This window comes from Staurois parvus, unplaced genomic scaffold (genome assembly GCF_062004578.1).
Source record: "Staurois parvus isolate SC_StPar_1 unplaced genomic scaffold, SC_StPar_1.0 ptg000471l, whole genome shotgun sequence".
NCBI lineage: Eukaryota > Metazoa > Chordata > Amphibia > Anura > Ranidae > Staurois > Staurois parvus.
Genome location: NW_028318267.1, coordinates 2,261,946 through 2,280,775, shown reverse-complemented (window position 1 = coordinate 2,280,775; position 18,830 = coordinate 2,261,946). Strand labels below are relative to the sequence as shown.

The 18,830-nt window shown below is 41.7% G+C and overlaps 1 protein-coding gene across 1 annotated transcript in view; it reads left to right on the top strand.

Annotated features, from left to right (window-relative positions):
* MBD5 (methyl-CpG binding domain protein 5) overlaps positions 1-18,830 on the top strand; it is an 82,808-nt gene that overhangs the window by 57,256 nt on the left and 6,722 nt on the right. The window contains exons 7-10 of the mRNA XM_089689373.1: positions 1,759-1,949; positions 5,394-6,557; positions 14,481-14,554; positions 15,333-15,408. Of these exons, the coding sequence (XP_089545499.1) occupies positions 1,759-1,949; positions 5,394-6,557; positions 14,481-14,554; positions 15,333-15,408 (1,505 nt within the window). The remainder of the gene's footprint in view (positions 1-1,758; positions 1,950-5,393; positions 6,558-14,480; positions 14,555-15,332; positions 15,409-18,830) is intronic.

Sequence of the window (18,830 nt, the reverse complement as noted above, 5' to 3'; positions counted from 1 at the left end):
TGATCATATCCCCCCTTATGTATTATACATGGAGATCATATCCCCCCTTATGTATTATACATGGAGATCATATCCCCCCTTATGTATTATACATGGAGATCATATCCCCCCTTATGTATTATACATGGAGATCATATCCCCCCTTATGTATTATACATGGAGATCATATCCCCCCTTAATCTACTCTTCTCAAGAGAGAATAAATTCAGTTCCTCTAATCTTTCCTCATAGCTGAGCTCCTCCATGCCTCTTATCAGTTTGGTTGCCCTTCTCTGTACTTTCTCTAGTTCCCCAATGTTCTTTTTGTGAATTGGTGCCCAAAACTGAACTGCATATTCCAGATGAGGTCTTACTAATGATTTGTACCGGGGGAAATGATATCTCTCTCTCTGGAGTCTATACCACTTTTAATACAAGAGAAGATTTTGCTCACTTTAGAAACTGCAGCTTGGCATTGCATGCCATTATTAAGCTTGTGATCTACTGGAACTCCCAGATCCTTCTCCACCATTGGAGTTGCATCTTATAAATGAAAGATTTATATCTGACTTTTTATTCATTTTTTTTTTTCCTGAAGGGGATTGTGGAGTAGACTTTCATTTCTAACATCTGCTGCTCTCTCCTGGACCAAATAACAGAACCCTGGAGTTGAAAGGAATGTAAACCGCTGCAAAGCTCGTTTAAGTGATACTGTTGTGCATACTCAGGAGCTCACCTCTACAGATTTTTCATCAAGCAGAGTCAATCATTTATAAATAAGTAGGGATGCAATGACATTTCGGTGGCCGAAACGTGTCGGCCGAATACACCCCATCGAAAATGGGAAAATAGGCACCAATACAGATGCCGAAAATAACCTCACTGCCGAAACCCGCCATCACTCTGTTCTCAGCCTTACTGGAGAAATCATCGAATGCTGGGCATTGAGATAGGTGAAGGAAAGGATGCCTCCACTAATCTCTATGCCCTTGGAGGACCGGAACAACGTCACTATATCATTTCCAGTTCCGGCGCCTTGTAAACAAGGCATTTTTTGTTTTGTTTTTTAAGCACTAGATCACTGCTTTTTTTGTTCTAATGCTTTACATTGTAGAGAGATGTGGGGTCTTAATAACCCCCATATCTCTCCATAAAGAGGACCTGTCACTACTTATTTCTATCACAAGAGATGCATGCATTCCCTGTGTTAGTGAAAAAAAAATGTAATCACTTTTTTTCCCTAAGGGACAGTGTTCACACATGTAGGCCACGCCCACATATGTAAACGGTATTCAAACGGCATGTGAAGTATCGCCACGAACGTCGGAGCAAGAGCAATAATTCTAGCACTAGACCTCCTCTGTAACTTTAAACTGGTAACCTGTAGAAATGTTAAAGCTTCATCATTAAAATGTTTGGGGTTTTTTGTTATTTTTTTAAATTACATTTGAAAAATATATTAATTTTTAAAAACTTTCCATTTCGGTTTCAGTTTCGGTTTTCGGCCAAGTGCATCCTGAATTTTTGGTTTCGGCACCAGAATTTTCATTTCGGGGCACCAATAAGTGTGCACAACCATGGGAATTTACAAGTGAAGATTCAAATGTTTGCACAAGCCTTATTCACTTGAGGCAATGATAGTCCCATAAGCCTTATGGTGCCCCTCCCCCTTCTTAAATGCATTAAAAAAAAGACAGCAGAACAGATTTATCCATCTGCACATATCCTTATTCTTAAAAAATAAATAAATGGGATAAAATTGTATTTTTGTCATTTCAGGGAACATGTCCTCAATGAACACCCCTTTGAATAATCATCAGCTGTCTCACCTTCAGTCACTTCTAAACAGCAGTCAACAACAACAGCAGCAGCTCTTACAAGGCTTTTCCAATCTACATGCCTTGAAAGGACATGTGCCAGGGCCACCAAACAGTCTAAACCCCATGGCCTGTTTGTTCCAAAACTTCCAGGTAATTATAATAGTCGTGACACCTACAATATAGTATTAAGAAAGGCTAAATGTATTATGTAACGGTAGCTTAAAGTGAAAGGTGATAATTTCCTGGTTTTATGTTATTATACTTTTTCCTACCATGCACTAAAGCTTATCTCTTTATGCTTTAACAGTTTTTCTTGGGGGAGGGAGGGAAGGTATATGTAAACTTTAACAATGAACTTCTCTTATTTGCTCTATTGTGGCCATTGAAAGCATTTAGTTATCTGTTTTGAAGAGTGCAAAAAAAAAAAAAATCATGTTGATCCTGGCAGAAGTCCAGTGAGCTTGTAATTTCCTGTAGTGAGATGGCAACACAATACCTCTGCTGCATTGAGATGTCAAGACATTTCGGCCATGCCCAAGCAACGTCTGTGAACTAGAACCCCTCCATCTATGTTATGAAGATTAAGGGATCTGTAATCCAAATCAGGAATGACAACACTGCTCCCCTGTAGATACAGTACAGTAACTGAGCGTTGCCTTTCTAAGACAAGGAAAACTAAAGGAAACAAATGCAGCCTCCTCATCTGCTTTACATTTTGTCCCTGGGTTTACACTTAAAAAAAAAAACTATCATTACAATTTTTCACACTGTTCTAACCACCAAAGTTCATGTAGTACTTTGTCCCATGTAGCAAGGTGCTTCCTAAGTCTAGTTATGAAATTCAAACATAATAGTTCAACTTTACACATACAGTATAAAAACAGACACTGGGAGGTATAGAGAAGCTGACCGTGAAAACCAACCTTTAAAGGTGCTGTTTTTGCATATTAGCTTCTCTTTTAAGCCTTGTACTCAGCATTAGTTTACTTATAGTAAATCAAAGATCACTGAACATTCAGTTCTCTCAGTGGTTCTGAGCAGAGAGCTGGTGCCTGTCAGCTACTTCTGTCTGCTCTCAACCCTCCACTCGCTCATTGGAGCGCTGGGCTGTGGAGGTGGGGGGGAGCGGCTGGCTCAGGCTCTCTGCGGATCACTGAGAGGCTCAGCCAGGTGCTGGTCCAGGCTCCTGGGTGGATCCTGACCATATAGTTGGGATCTTTCCCCAGCCCAGATTGGCTGTGTGATGGCTGAAAACAGCTCACAGGAGTGCAGAACAAATTGTGGCTGTTCTTCTTTAACCACTTGTCATATGATGTCCTTCCCAGATCGCGCTTTGCACATGCCCACAGAGCTGCGCTGTGGCGAGATCTGTCACCAGCCGTGAACCTCAAACACAGCTGATGATAGATCTGTGTACCGGCCCCATTGCCAGTACTATGTGACCTGCTGTGACCAATCACAGCAGGTCACATGACCGTTGTAGACAATGGATGGCTTCCTTTCATGCCATCCATTGTATACAAGTGTGTCTAGCTGTGAATGGTCACAGCAATCATTTGCACAGGCTGGGCCAATCACAGCCCATCTGTGTCATGTGATTAGCCGTGGCCAACCACAGCTAATCACAAACAAAAAAACATCTGAATGAATCGATTTCATTCAGTTAAATGCTTGCTGTGTAAATGAAATTGTGTAAAAAAAAAATACTGATCACTTCCCCAAAGTATTATAATGTTCCTATGGTAACCTTATACTACTTTGGTCATAGTGTAATATGAAAGAAATCTTAAAAAAAGAGAAAAATGTAATAAAAAATAAATATTAAAAAATATATATATCGTACTGTCACCAGTCAGTGTCCCGGATCACTGCCACACCAGTTATATGCTGACATTGTACTGCACTGGTGATAATATATAACAAAAAAATTATGAAAATAATTTTCTTAATTTCTTCATTTTCCAAAAAATTATGACAAAAAAATTACAACTTCAAAAAACTCGCCATGCCTCTTATGAAATACGTCGGTCTACCTACTTTGCAAAAAGTGGTCTTTTGGGGGATATCTGTACTGTTCTAACATTTTTGGGCCTCAAAAAATTAGATTGGCCGTCAGTACTTAAGGATTGATCAATTTTCAGATATATCCCATAGTTTGTGAACTCTAATTTTCCTACAGACTAAATAATAAACACTGATTTGGGTTATTTTCACCAAAGAAATGTAGCAGAATACATCTTGGTCTAAATTCATGAAGAACAATTATTTATTTGCAAACTTTTATAACGGAAACATTTTCATTCTTTTTTTTGTTAATTTAGCAAAAAATAAAAACCCCTGTGGTGTATAAATACCACCAAAAGAAAGCTGTAGTTGTGTGAAAAAAATGATAAAATTTTAGTTTGGGTACAGTGCTGCATGACCACGCAATTGTCATTCAAATTGTGGGAGCGCTGAAACCTGAAAATTGGCCTGGGCAGGAAGGGGGTAAAAGTGCCTGGTATTGAAGTGGTTAAAGGGGTATTCTTATTTTTGTTTAATAAGTTCAAAAATACCTGTTGATTAGGTCAGAAATTCAGAGCTGTCCTGTGTCCAGGAGTGCAGTTAGCACTCTTAGTCTTTATCTTGAGAATACAGAATGATTAGCCTTTATTTTGTGGAGCTGAAAGAGTAGGGTGGTCTGAATAGTTTGCCAAGAGAAAACTGATCAGTGCTGGCAATGCTCAGTCCACAAAAGTGCTGAGTGTTGCCGACCCAACAGGACTTAGTAGTTGAGTGTATTTCTAGTAGATATAGGTATTTTTCTGTACTTGCAGTGTCACTAAAGGGCTTAAATATGGGCAAATGTGCATGCATGGCAGAGATGTACTGCATACAGCTTTTTTTTTGTCCTAAGATTAACTAATTTAACTCTTCTTTTTAGCAGACACCCTAAGGTTCCATCTTGATCCACTCTCTTGTGCTTGAAAAATGCACATACCAACCTTTTCTACCTGAAATGGTATAAGAATGCTTCTTACCCCCACATGGCATTGGCCTAGTGTTTGACTGCTCAGGCATCAACCACTCAATTGTGGGAGGCAGAACAGATGGTCACATGTGGGCCCCGTAGCTGGAAGTAGTGGGGTTTTCTCAAGACTTCAGTAATGAGTTGGGGGGAGGGAGCAGAGAAAAGGTAAGAGCAGACATATTTGTTGTCTACTGCAAAACCCTAAGGGTTAGTTAGGTAATTTTGTACTGAGTACTGGTTTCCTTTGAGGGAAACCTGTCATCAGAGAAATACATTGCTTGCAAATAATGAACGCCTTCAGAAAATACTGATTGCCTGACTGTTTCTGGATTCAGTACTTTCCATCTCACTGATCTGGAACAAGAATGCCTCATGTCAAAATGAAGGCTTAACTCCTACATTTTTGTATGCTTGATCTAGGCCAATGACTCAGGAGGTATTGAAGCATGGCAGGCCTGCACTTTAGCATATTCAGATGCTAAGGTCAGTAATACTTGCCTACTACATGTCCCTCTGACGCTTGGTTTCCATCAAGATAGTCTGGAACGCTAAGTAATGCTTGTACAATTATCTCATTTAAATAGATGAAAATGCAAGAGAACAAAGAGGTCAGCACACAGATGGGAACATCTTCAATACCTGAAAACCCAAACTCATCACTTCCTCCATTTCCGGACAAACCTTGTAACATGCCTCATAGGACAGAACAGTACCTGAAAGATAATGTCCGAGAAGGAGACAGTTCAGTGGACGCCATCTATAAAGCTGTGGTTGACGCAGCCAGTAAAGGAATGCAAGTGGTCATCACAACAGCGGTGTCCAACACGACACAGATGAGCGCTATCCCAGCACTAAGTGCCATGAGTGCCTTCACTGCATCCATTGGTGACCCTTTAAACCTGTCAAGTGCGGTGAATGCCATCATCCATGGCAGAAACATGGCAAATTCTGATCTGGAGGTCAGGACACGGAATACAAGAGGTACCCGAATAAGGAAGAACATGGATCAGAACAAACACATGGCAGACGGGGATGGTTTTGATTATTTCAAAGCAGGATGCAATACTCCTAAAAGGCAGTGGAACGGCGGTCAAAGTCCGGGTGACATGAACAGGTGGAAATGTGAGGAGTTTTTGGACCACAGTGCACAGGTCCATGGCAACCCTTACCAAGTGAGGTCTGGCAATGTCTCTCTATTGCACTCCTTTGAAGACGAGCAGTGCCAGATCTTGCTACCGCCCAGGCACTGCCCGAGTGATAAGATGCTAGAGGAGAATTTCAGGTTCAATCATTACAAAAGGACTATGATGAGCTTCAAGGAAAGGTTGGAGAGCACGGTGGAACGTTGCGCACACATGAACGGTACGCGGCCCCCGCAGCACAGGGGCTTCGGAGAGCTCCTGAACATCCCCAAACAAGAGGTCAGCATGGAGGAACAGTCTCCTAGCTCTTCCAACAGTTTAGAAAGTTCTTTAGCAAGAGACTACATTCATTATAATGGAGACTTCCATGCCAAAGGCATGAACGGGTGCGTCCCTAGCCCTTCAGACACCAAGAGCATCAGTAGCGAGGATGACCTTCGGATTCCCGACTCCCCTTCTTCTAATGACTTAATGCATTATAGGCCAAGGACGTTCAATATGGGAGACTTGGTCTGGGGGCAGCTTAAAGGACTGGCTTCATGGCCTGGAAAACTAGTGCGGGACGACCTACGTAACCCATATCAGCAGAACTCAGAGGAAGGGAAGGTAAAACGCAATTTACTTGTTTCCTTTACGTACATAACTGCTTTATTAATTTTTTTTGTTCCCCCATGCACATGCTTACTTCAAAAACCATGCATTCTAGAACTAAATAATGTTTACAAAATAAATCCTCATTGAAGCAGAAATTTATATTTTTGCTGTTTTGGATTGAGTACGGAAGGGTTAAACCTTTTATGCTGCCATGTCTTCTTTAGCCTTCATTTGGCGAATAGAGATGGGCGAAATTATTTAAGCAAAATTAATTTTTTTTTGTCCTCGCGGAAATGCTCAATTGCATTGTCTGAGCTGCTTAGGTGAAATTTACATAATTACACCTGAATTTTACTTTCACTGTTAACTCCAATGCATTTCCCTACAATGGTAACAATTTGCTGAAATCTTCTGATTTTTATGAAAGGTTTTGCAAATGAAAACTCAAGTTTGCTCCTCCCTCCTGGTGACATTGAGAGCATTGTTCTAAACTGAACTTCCTACTGTTCCTGTTTGGGGCATATTCTCCACATATTCTGATAAAGGATCCACCAGGGAACAAGTGATCCTGTTATCAGTACCTAGTGAGTCCTCCAAAAAGAATGTATGGAGAATGCACACCATAGAGAGGAGACAAGAAGTTCAGCTTGTTACAGCTGTCTTTCCCCCAGGGATGTGAGAGGACATCTCCCAACAAGATGCACAGTTCTGAGCTGGTTGCATCAATACCAGCAATCCTTTTGTGTTATACACGTGGGGCTTTATTGTGTCTTACATTCAGGGCCGGCGCTACCATCAGGCGAACTAGGCAGCCGCCTACAGCGCACTGCCGCCTGTGGAGCGGCCATGACCACCATACCTGATGTCTGCTCAATGTAACAGTAAGCATTCATGTACCCAGACAATGACTGAGTGGTTGTGTGTGTATAGAGTAGAGATATGACGGCACAGAAATGTCAGGAGTCTCGGATGAACAAAGCAGGCTGGGATTTCTGGATGACACTGCCTTTACTTGCAGGCTCAGGGCTCTCCTCCCATTCAGGTCCTCAACCCCAGAGATGGATGCTATGTCTGCAGATGACTCCACACTCTGCCGCCTGACTGATATATTGGAGGTCCCGCAGTGCCTTGGCTGAGAGGTGTGCCGCTGTATGCGCCTCTCACCACCGAGGTTTATGTTGTCCTGACAGAACGGTGCTCAGCGCATGTGAATCCCTGCTGTTGGCAGAGAATGAACGGAGTTCGGTGGAGGTAGAAGGAGAGCAGCTTTCCCCTTGTGTGACTCTGTCACTGGGCTGCAAGAGAGCCTGCTCCTCCCAGTGTCCCTGTTCCTTTCCCCGCTTGTCACTATACATGGGGGCTGGCAGCTTTGTGTGAGCACAAGCAACAGACTACTGATATCTCCAGAAACCACTTTTGGTCCAAGGGTGTGTGGAACTTCTCTGGAAAGAGAATCACAGATTTTCCTGGGGATCCATACACATTTCCATTGGGGGACACTTTTCTGTTAACATGGTCCCTTTATAGTGGAATGAGGGTGCATTCACACAGGCGGACACGGTTTTACTGCCCTCTAATCGCCACCAAAACTAAGAAATGAAGCCGCTCAGGCATGTCATGTTTGGCAGGCAGTACTGCCATTGAACGCAACTTATTCAAGTGAATGGGGCTTTGCTGCAACTGCCCTGCAACAGTGTACAATGCATGCAGATGCAGCATGGTGCTTAAGCATTTTGAGGGTTAAAGCAGGGAGTGAAGAGGGGACATATTACTCCCTATCCACATGTCAAATCACCTCTGAAAAGCAATCCAACACAGAAAACTCTTCAGAGGGTCATCAGTATATCCACAACTATGAATGAGCCCATATGAACTTAAAGGATAGGTTCACCATTCTAAAAAAAAAACAATATATAATAATAAATGCACATCTTTTTGCAGGTAAAAAAAATGTGTATTTATTTTTTCTAGGAGCCGACAAAGCATTGCACCAGCGATCAGCAGATCATGGGGCAATGCAGGGCTCCTGCAGAGTAATCCTGTAATCTTTGTCTGCATGCATTTACACAATGACCGCAAGAATCAATGAACTACTAGAGCGCAAATTAAAAAGAAATTTTGAAATGTCATATTTTGTTGCTTTAATACTTTCTACTGTTTTTAAAAATGTTGAAGTTGCATTTTTTGGGGGATGGGTGCAAGTAGCCTGTCTTGCCTAGGGCGGAGAATAGTCTAGCACCAGCCCTGATTACATTGTCTTTTTGACAAGCATAAGACCAAGTAATGTGGAAGCATAGAAGAGTTCAAGCTGTGCAGCAGGATGTGTTTACGCCTAGTACATACGATGAGAAAATCGGACGAAAAATACAGTTTTCAAAGAGATCCTCTGATAATCTGATCGTTAGTACACAGCTTTCGAGAACAGATCACGACAGTTCATATGAAATAATACGAAGGAACAAGCATGAAAATGTTTCTTGTACGATAACAGAATGAACAATTTTCATTTATTAATCAGTACAGTATTCATTTGTAAAAAATCAAGCAACCAAGACCACACATGCTTAGAAATGAAAGAACATATTGCAGTACAATATATTACATCATTTCTGAAGTTGTATTCTGTCTTACGAGAATTTGAGTAACCTATTCATTTTCAATGTGAGACTAGCATTGCAAAAATAAAGTGGACGATCATTCGTTTGATATTCTCATCGTGCGTGCGAGGCTTTACACTTGCCTCTCAGAGCTATTTACAGGGCTCAAGTATTGTTTAGAAACAAAGGTTATCAGCGGACCAATATCTTCTATCGCAAAGAAGGTGCTGGACCGCGCAAGGACAAGCATTCACACATCGGCATTTTGAAATCGTGGGCAGAATCACGACAGTTTTGCCCACTATTTCAAAACGCTCTACTAAAATGACAAATCGCAGAACTGCATATTCATGTGCCATTCATTTCAGCCTCTAGGCGCCAGTGGTACACAAATATGTGGCCTCTCAGGGGGTGGGCACTGACACTGGGAGGCCGCATGTTTGCGTATCAGATGTAAGCAAACTTGCTGAGAGCGCGCGCACTGCCAGCATAGTTACCGGTGCCTAACAGAACTTGCGATTGGGAGCTTTCTGATCATGTGATATCTGTGACAGCCAGTCACATGATCATAAACCTCACCTTCCATCCCGGCATTACAAACTCCTTAATGGGCTGGGAAGCCCAGTAAATCAAAGACGAATTCTCCTGCGCTCTAGGACTCAGACAGGTGGCGAATAGATGGAACCAGGCCTGGAGAAATCGTCCACCAATGCATAAAGGGCTGTGCGGCTCCAAAACAAGGCTGGGGAAGCCCGATCAATACTGCAGAATGAAATGAAAACGAGAAGCGCACCAACCTTGCGCATTACCTCAGTAACCAAAATGTATTAATTGTAAAAAATATACTCACAAGCAGCGAATGAAATCAGGCATGCAAGTCCTCACAGGGACTTGAAGATAGCATGAGTCCCATCAAGGGAATGGGTGTTCAGTATAGCTGACGCGTTTTGAAGGGGGTCCCTTCTTCATCAGAGCCACTGCCAAGGGGTTAATGGCACCTGAAAACGTGGTGCGGTTCTGCCATGATTGTCACAAAATAAATCAGGACAAAGCGCATCGCCCAAAACAAGTTCAGTAACTTCTTTTGGGCGACATGCTTCCCTTAATGCAGTTTTCTGCAATTGCAGCGAGATTTATCGTGCCAGAACCTCCGCGCTTTTACAGGTCCCATTAAAATGAATGGCACCCGTACCTGCAATTTGGTGATTTGTAATTTTATCAGAGCATTTTGAAATTGTGGGCAGGATCGCCATGATTCTGCCCGTGATTCAAAACGCCCTTGTGTGAATGCCATCTAATAGTTGAAGATATCAATCATGAATGCTTTTTAAAGCTGGATCCTTTTTGAAGTAACCAAAAACAAGACAGGAGCTTTCCACTCATCAGTGAACAAGATAAAAAAAAGGAGGAAAGGCAGAGAAAGCAATGAATGGCTACACTTGAGCCGAGCCCGCTGCTACAGTACTTACAATTGCATCCTAGAGAATCCCGTGCCATCTTGTAAGCCCAGTTCACCTCGTGTCTCCGTTGCATCCATGTCACATACAATGCATCCAGAAAGTATTCACAGAGCTTAACTTTTGCCACATTTTGTTATGTTACAGCCTTATTCCAAAAATGGATTAAATTCATTTTTTTTCTCAACATTCTACAAACAATACCCCATAATGACAACATGAAAGAAGTTTTTGTTTTGAAATATTTGCAATTTATTAAAAATAAAAAATTTAAAAATCCAGATGTACATAAGTATTCACAGCTTTTGCTCAATACTTTGTTAAAGCAACTTTCAATAGAAACTGACCCCTGTCTGTGACAGGGACCTTTCTCCCCTGTGACAGTGCCTGAGCAATGGTCACATCATCTAGAGAGTGATGTCACCGTTTCCCTAGGTCACTGACACAACTGATTTCAACACTAACTCCAGAGAAGAAATGAGTGGCGAGGGAGAGCAGAAAAGTTGGCTATATTGGGGTTTGGGATGCCCTTTGCAGAGACACTGCTAGTTTGCTCTGCATGGGCAAGGTAACCGTGTTTCTTTAAAATATATCCAAAACCAAGATTATTTTAGTTTTTTTTTTGTTTTTTTCCATTTTGAAGTAGGGAAGGGTTAGAACATGTGCCAAGTTTTTACTGCTGTCTGTCTCCCCGCTAAATGAGATTTGCCCTGTCTGTTTGGTCTGATACCTACTGCTTTTGCTCCAAAAGTTAGAGAAATTCCAGAATTATGAGTTTTCATGAGAAAAAACAACAGAGAAATCTTTTAATGGGGGGACACATTTTCCAATGACAACTGTATAAGAGAAGGTTTCCCTTTCTTTGAAGAGATCTTCTCTCACCCCAGTTGTCTCGAGACAGAAAGTTAAGGACTAAAGGCAAAACTTTTTTTTTTTTTATTTTAAAGGTTATAACTCTTGTCAGGATTTTTTGCCATTTGTGGGTAGATTTCCCTTTACTTAGTGTCTCATAGCCAAAACAGAAAGTGGTAGGAAATTCATCCAAAGGGAGGGGAGTCCCTTGTTGTCCAAAGGACAAGTAGAGGGTGAATGCAGAGAGACATACCGGAGATCAATTCCAGTAATTGCCCCCCTGCTGTGCCGATCACCCTCCATGCCCACATCCGATTCACCCCCTGCTGGCCTAGGTCCCGTACAGGATTGCTGGTACCCCCTTATCCACTGCCCTGCTCAATAGTCTGTAATGTCTCAATCTGGAGCACTAAGTGTCATTTCTGTCCACTGCTTTGTTCCTCTGCTATCAGCATGAGTCACTTCTGACAGGTTTTCCTGACACCAAGAGAAAAATGGTGACGGGGAGGGACGTCCAACTGATTGACAGTCTCAGCTCTGTTCCTGGGTGCTCAGTGAAAAGGGGTGTGTCTCTTCCATCCAATCAGCACTCAGAGATCTCACTAATGTATCTTCAGCTCTCCGCCCCCTGCTTTTCTGAGCTGAGGTCCTGTGTAATTTCTACACTTTGAATGGATGTAGAGCACAGACGGCTATAGATAGTCAGGTACAACTTATATAGGAGGATTTGTTCCATTTCTGTGTAACACCTGAGGCCAGTCACTTCATGTAAGGGTTTACAACCACTTAAATGTCTCTTGAGAACACACACAGCTCTGTAGATTCTTTTAACACCAATTCATAGAGTAAATGGTCTACGTTTTATTATATGACAGTGCACTTCAATAGAGATCCCATGTGTACTAATATGTACATACTTGCTTAGTACAATGGGACCATTTATGCTAGGTTCACACTACGAATCACACAGGAATGCGCACCACATTCCTGTGCAATTCACATGCGAATTGGTTTAGTGCGGTTTGAGCCCGTTCATTTTGATTGGGCTCAGATCGCACCGCAGTGCACCAAAGAAGCGCATGCACTGCTTTTGGAAATGCACTCCATTGGATTGCATGGTTCTTTCCTACCAAGCGATCCGGCGCAGGCAATTGCACTGTGTTTGCGACCTGCTTTTGTGGTGTCATTTGGGGCACTGACTGAATGAAGTGTGGGAAACATGCACAGATCATGTATTTCCCACACTGCATTCTAGTGTGAACCAGTGCTTAAATAAACACAACAACATGGATCATGAATTCCTGTGTGATTTTAGCACACCTGGATGGAAAATCCCTATTCTCAATTTTCCTCCTTTACTTTGCTTAAAGTGAAATGAAAGCCTTGCACTGAATCATTGCTGGCACACAGACATTTACTGCAAGAGACTCTGCCCCCTTCCTCCCAGCTTTGTATGGAGTTTCAGTTAGAGAAAGCCATTCTAACAGTGGGCAGCTATTGCTGGGTTGTCTTATTAGAAACCCATAAAATGCTCTGTGATAGACACACTCTGCTTTAAAGCAACATTCCCATCACAGAACATACAAATAATGGCTTCTGCAAATGAAGAGGTATATTACTTACCGCTCTGACGGGTGGGGAGTCCTAACTTTACTCTCCTCAAGTTATGGCAGCTGAAGAATCCTCAGTATCCGATACACTTTCAGGTATTTCGGTGATGCTTGGTCCCTTTCAATCTTCATATCTTTTGGCATATATGTATTTCAACTGTGTATGTATCTGTTTGCCTGCTTGTTGTGATTAAAGAATGCAAGACAATAAATAAGTTTCAATCATTGTGCAGCACTACTAAGAAGTGAACAAAGCCTGTGTATGTAATGGGCAAATATGGCTGCCCCCAGTTACATTTATAACTATGCACAAAATCAAGGTTTTTCAAACATTCGGTTTACATTGATCAGGGTAGCTTTACTGTGCAAAAAAATGTATTTTGTCTAATTCCTGAAATTAGTTCAACGTAATATTACTGTAATCCAATACAAAGTGTATTCTCATTCCCAGAAACTATTGGATACTGCTTGTAGGAGGAAATATTTGAATACATTTGTCATGGAGCAGACAGAGCAAATGGACAAATAATTTGCAGACGATTTTTGTGAATACATCAGATCTCAGAGAGCCGTGTCTAGCAAAAGCTTGTAGCCTGGCTAGAATATGCATTGCATGTTACATGGCAGAGTGTTCTAATTCTCTGTAAATTCTTGCCATTGCACAAAAAGATTCAAGACCTGTTCACACCAAAATGCTGTGCGGGAAACCTGCTTTCCGTGTGAATTTCCTGCACTAAGTTTAGAACACACTGTACTTGCAGTCTGCAGTGGGTGTCAATGCAATGCTAACGACACCCAAAATGCAGGTCGCAAATTAAGTGCATTTGCCTGCAGCGGATCACATGGTACAGAGGTACCACATCAGGTTGTCAGGTTGCAGAGCATTTTTTTAAAGTAGTATGTGCACTAGTTTTGGTGCGGTGCAGTGGAATGAATGAACAGGCTGAAGACGCACTGTACTCAAATCGCACAGGAACACGCTTGCATTCCATTGCATGTGCAATTTGAATGCAGTGCAGTTTCAGCCTGTTCATTTGAATGGCCTGAAATTGCACTTCACTGCACCAAAAGTAATGCATGCACTACTTCAAAAAAAAAGAAAAACAAATTTACTGCAACCGGATTGTATGGTACTTCTGTAGCATGCAATCCGGTGCAGGCAAGGCACTGTGTTTGTGACCTGCATTGGAGGTGTCATTAACATTGCATTGACACCCACTGCAGATCACAAGGGCAGTGTGTTTGGAATTCTGTGTGGGAAACGAGCACGAAACGCTGGTTTCCCGCACCATGTTCTGGTGTAAACTGACTCTGAAGCAAGTTCGCCTGCAAAGTGTCTGACCTGGCGCACTGTGAATGGCAAATGGACTCACTTGTGTGTAGTCCCGGGTCTAAATAATATTATGTGCTTTCATTTAGGTGGACAGTGACAAGCTGAGAACGTTGACAGAGGGACTGGAAGCTTATAATCGTGTGCAAAAGGGCAACAGAAAGTAAGGAGCGTTTGTTTTATTTTACTCCATTATTATATAGATTTTAGTATTTATATACTGTTCTTAAAGTGTCACTAAAGGCAAAACTTTTTTTTTTTTTTTTGTAGTTTTGGATAGAGTGAAGAGGAATTGGAACTTAGGTCAGGTTTTTATTGCTGTCTGTTCCCCCATTAGGCAGAGTCACAGTCTCTATTTTTCCTGTTTACTGTTATCATCGAAAGTAAAAGAGAATTCAAAATTTCAAGTTGACATCAGAACAGGAATAGAGGGAAAATCATCCAATGGGGACACTATTTCTGGTGAGCCTGGTGACACCCCAGGATTCCCTCACTTTGGAGGGATTTCCTCTCATTTCCTGTTTTTAGCTATGCAACAGAAAGTGAAGGAAAATCTCTATAAAGGGACACAGATGCCAAGAAAACTGACCGAGATTATAATCCTCCCTTGCTCTATCGGAAATGGGGGAAAAAATGCCTTTAGTGACACTTTAAAGCTGAACCTTACTCAACTTCACTGTAAGGGCTTATTCACACCATATATGCATGAAAACTGATTGAAACTGATGTGCAGATTTCACTTGCAAAGACATCAGTTTTCATGCACGATCCAATGAGTTTTATACCTGTTGCAGATTTCTGCGCAGAAAAAAAATCTGCAGGTGATACTAGTGTTGTGGTGTGGCAACTTGCAGAACACATGCAGAAAAACTGACGTCTCTGCAGCATGGTGTGAGGTCTTATGGTACATGTTTAAGTAACTGTTGTATTTCATATTATAGAAGTGGAACACTAAATAACCATCTAGAAGCTGCGATACATGAGGCCATGAATGAGCTGGACAAAATATCTGGCAATGTAAGTTGTATGAGACCCTCCCAACATTTGAAGGACAAGTAAACTTTCCTCATGACTTTCATCCCCACAATAGACAGTGTGCTGCCAAAATGTAAATACACTGTGTGCACAATTGTTAGGCAAGTTGTATTTTTGAGGATTCATTTCATTATTGAACAACTACAGCGCTCTCGCTCAATCCGATATGTTAAAAAAACCTCTAACCTGAATATTTAAGAAAGTAAAAATTAGGTTTTGGCTTTCTTAGGAGAATATCTCTGTGCAGAAATGTTGGGCAACTATTGTGCAGAATTATTATGCAACTACATGAAAAACGAAAATTTCCCATCTCACTTGTTTTTTTTCACCTGTTAAAGTGAGAATAATAGACAAACAAAAAATTTACAAATAAACATTTCTGACATTAAAAAAAAAAAAAAGTCAGTTACCAATAACAGTTTTCAATAACAGTCATAAGCCTTCCATTCATGGAGTCTGTCAGTTTCTTGATCTATTGATGATCAACTTTTTGTGCAGCAGCAACCACAGCTTCCCAGACACTGTTCAGTGAGGTGTACTTTTTTCCTTCACTGTAAATCTTCCATTTAAGAAGGGCCCACAAGTTCTCTATAGAGTTTAGGTCAGGTGAGAAAGGGGGCCATGTCATTATTTGTTCATCTTTAAGGCCTTTAATGGCTAGCCTCGCAGTGGAGTACTTCAATGCATGCGATGGAGCATTGTCCTGCATAAATATCATGGTCTTCTTGAAAGATATAGACTTTTTCCTGTACCACTGCTTGAAGAAAGTGTGTTCTAAAACCTGCCAGTAGGTTTGGGAGTTAAATTTGAGTCCATCTTCAACCCGAAAAGATCCAACTAGCTCATCTTTAATAATACCAGCCCCCCACCTCCACCTTACTGGTGTTTGAGTGGAGCTCTGTCCCTGTTACTGGTCCAGCCACAGGCCCATCCATCTGGTCCGTCAAGAGTCCCTCTCCTGTCATCATTCCTTAAAACCTTGGAAAAATCTGTCTTCAGATATTTCTTGGCCCAGTCTTGACGTTTCAACTTGACGTCTTGACATTTCCTCTTCTGTCCAATTTGAATTGCCTATTTTATATTACAGGTTTACTTTAAGCTCTTCCTAATACATGTTTTGGTTGTGTAAGTACAGTACAGATTGTGTCTACAGACATATTTGCGGTTGAGTCAGTACAGTACTGACTGTGTCACTGTGGACATGTTTCTGATTGCAACAGCATGGCACTTATTGCATCTTTGCAGATTTATGGTTAAGTCACCAAGGACCTGCTTGTATCACCGTGGACATGTTTCCATTTGAATTAGTATGGTACGTATTGTGCCTTAGTGGACACATTTCTGGTTAAAGCAGGTGATAGAATTTTGGAAAGGACTTAGGAAAATTCTTAATAAAATTTTTAGCACATTTAAATTCAGTTCAAAAGATTTTGTTTGCTTTTAACATTTGATTTTGGAATGGATGGACTTTACTGAACGAAAATCGTATACATTGTTCATTTTGCAAAGAACGTTCCATTCTGCTTCTTTGGATGTTCTCATCTTGATGGAAAACAAACGTCGATTTGACCGAAGAATGATTGGAAAAACTAATAAACTTTCTTAGAACCTTCTTTTTCTAAGAATTGTCATTGAAAATTCTACCCATCTATGGCCAGCTTAAACTGGTTGTAAAGGCTGAAGGTTTTTTACCTTCATGTATTCTATTCATGAAGGTAAAAAACCTTCTCTGTGCAGCTCCCTGGCAAGGCCCCCCTATTACTTACCTGAGACGTAGCTCGATCCAGCGATGTGCACAAAAACAGCAGCTCTCCTGGCTCTCTCCCTGCTTATTGACCATTGGCTCCCGCTGCTGTCAGTCACAGCCAGTGAGGAGGCGGGACTCAGGTGCAAGCACTCACTAGTGCCCCCATAGCAAGCGGCTTGCTCCAGGGGCACTCAGCAGGAGGAAGGGGCCAGGAGTACAACAGAAAACAGCAGGAATGGGGCTGCTCTGTGCAAAACTAGTGCACAGAGCAGGCAAGTATTGTTATTTTTAAAAATGGACGCATCTCTGGTTCAGTCAGTACAGTACTGATTTATGTCTGTTCGAACAGGTCTCTCATAGTTTCAGTATGGTTCTGATTGTGTCTCTTTGGACATGCCTCAGTATGGTTCTGATTGTGTCTCTGTGGACATGTTTCAGTATGGTTCTGATTTGTGTCTCTGTGGACATGTTTCAGTATGGTTCTGATTTGTGTCTCTGTGGACACGTTTCAGTATGGTTCTGATTGTGTCTCTGTGGACATGTTTCAGTATGGTTCTGATTGTGTCTCTGTGGACATGTTTCAGTACGGTTCGGATTGTGTCTCTGTGGACATGTTTCAGTACGGTTCGGATTGTGTCTCTGTGGACATGTTTCAGTATGGTTCGGATTGTGTCTCTGTGGACGTGTCTCAGTACGGTTTGGATTGTGTCTCTGTGGACGTGTCTCAGTACGGTTTGGATTGTGTCTCTGTGGACATGTCTCAGTACGGTTTGGATTGTGTCTCTGTGGACATGTCTCAGTACGGTTTGGATTGTGTCTCTGTGGACATGTTTCAGTATGGTGCTGATTTGTGTCTCTGTGGACATGTTTCAGTACGGTTCTGATTGTGTCTCTGTGGACATGTTTCAGTATGGTTCTGATTGCGGCTCTGTGGACATGTTTCAGTATGGTTCTGATTGCGGCTCTGTGGACATGTCTCAGTATGGTTCTGATTGTGTCTCTGTGGACATGTTTCAGTACGGTTCTGATTGTGTCTCTGTGGACATGTCTCAGTATGGTTCTGATTTGTGTCTCTGTGGACATGTTTCAGTATGGTTCTGATTGTGTCTCTGTGGACATGTTTCAGTATGGTTCTGATTGTGTCTCTGTGGACATGTTTCAGTATGGTTCTGATTGTGTCTCTGTGGACATGTTTCAGTATGGTTCTGATTGCGTCTCTGTGGACATGTTTCAGTATGGTTCTGATTGCGTCTCTGTGGACATGTTTCAGTATGGTTCTGATTGCGTCTCTGTGGACATGTTTCAGTATGGTTCTGATTGCGTCTCTGTGGACATGTTTCAGTATGGTTCTGATTGCGTCTCTGTGGACATGTCTCAGTATGATTCTGATTATTTTGCTGCTAACATGTCCACGGTTACACAGTGAACCGATGGGTGACACAGGAAGGTGCAGTAGTAAATAACAATGTTAAAATCCCAGCTCTGCAGCATGGCGATGAATGTGTAAATAGCATGACTGGCTGAATAGGGCTAGAAATACCTTGACAAGTAACCTACAAATATTTTAAGTGTGTTTAAAGTTTTGCTTGGAGTTTCACTTGTATGACGTGTTTGTGTTCAATACTGTTTTCTAATCTGGTATTTCCTGTATACTATA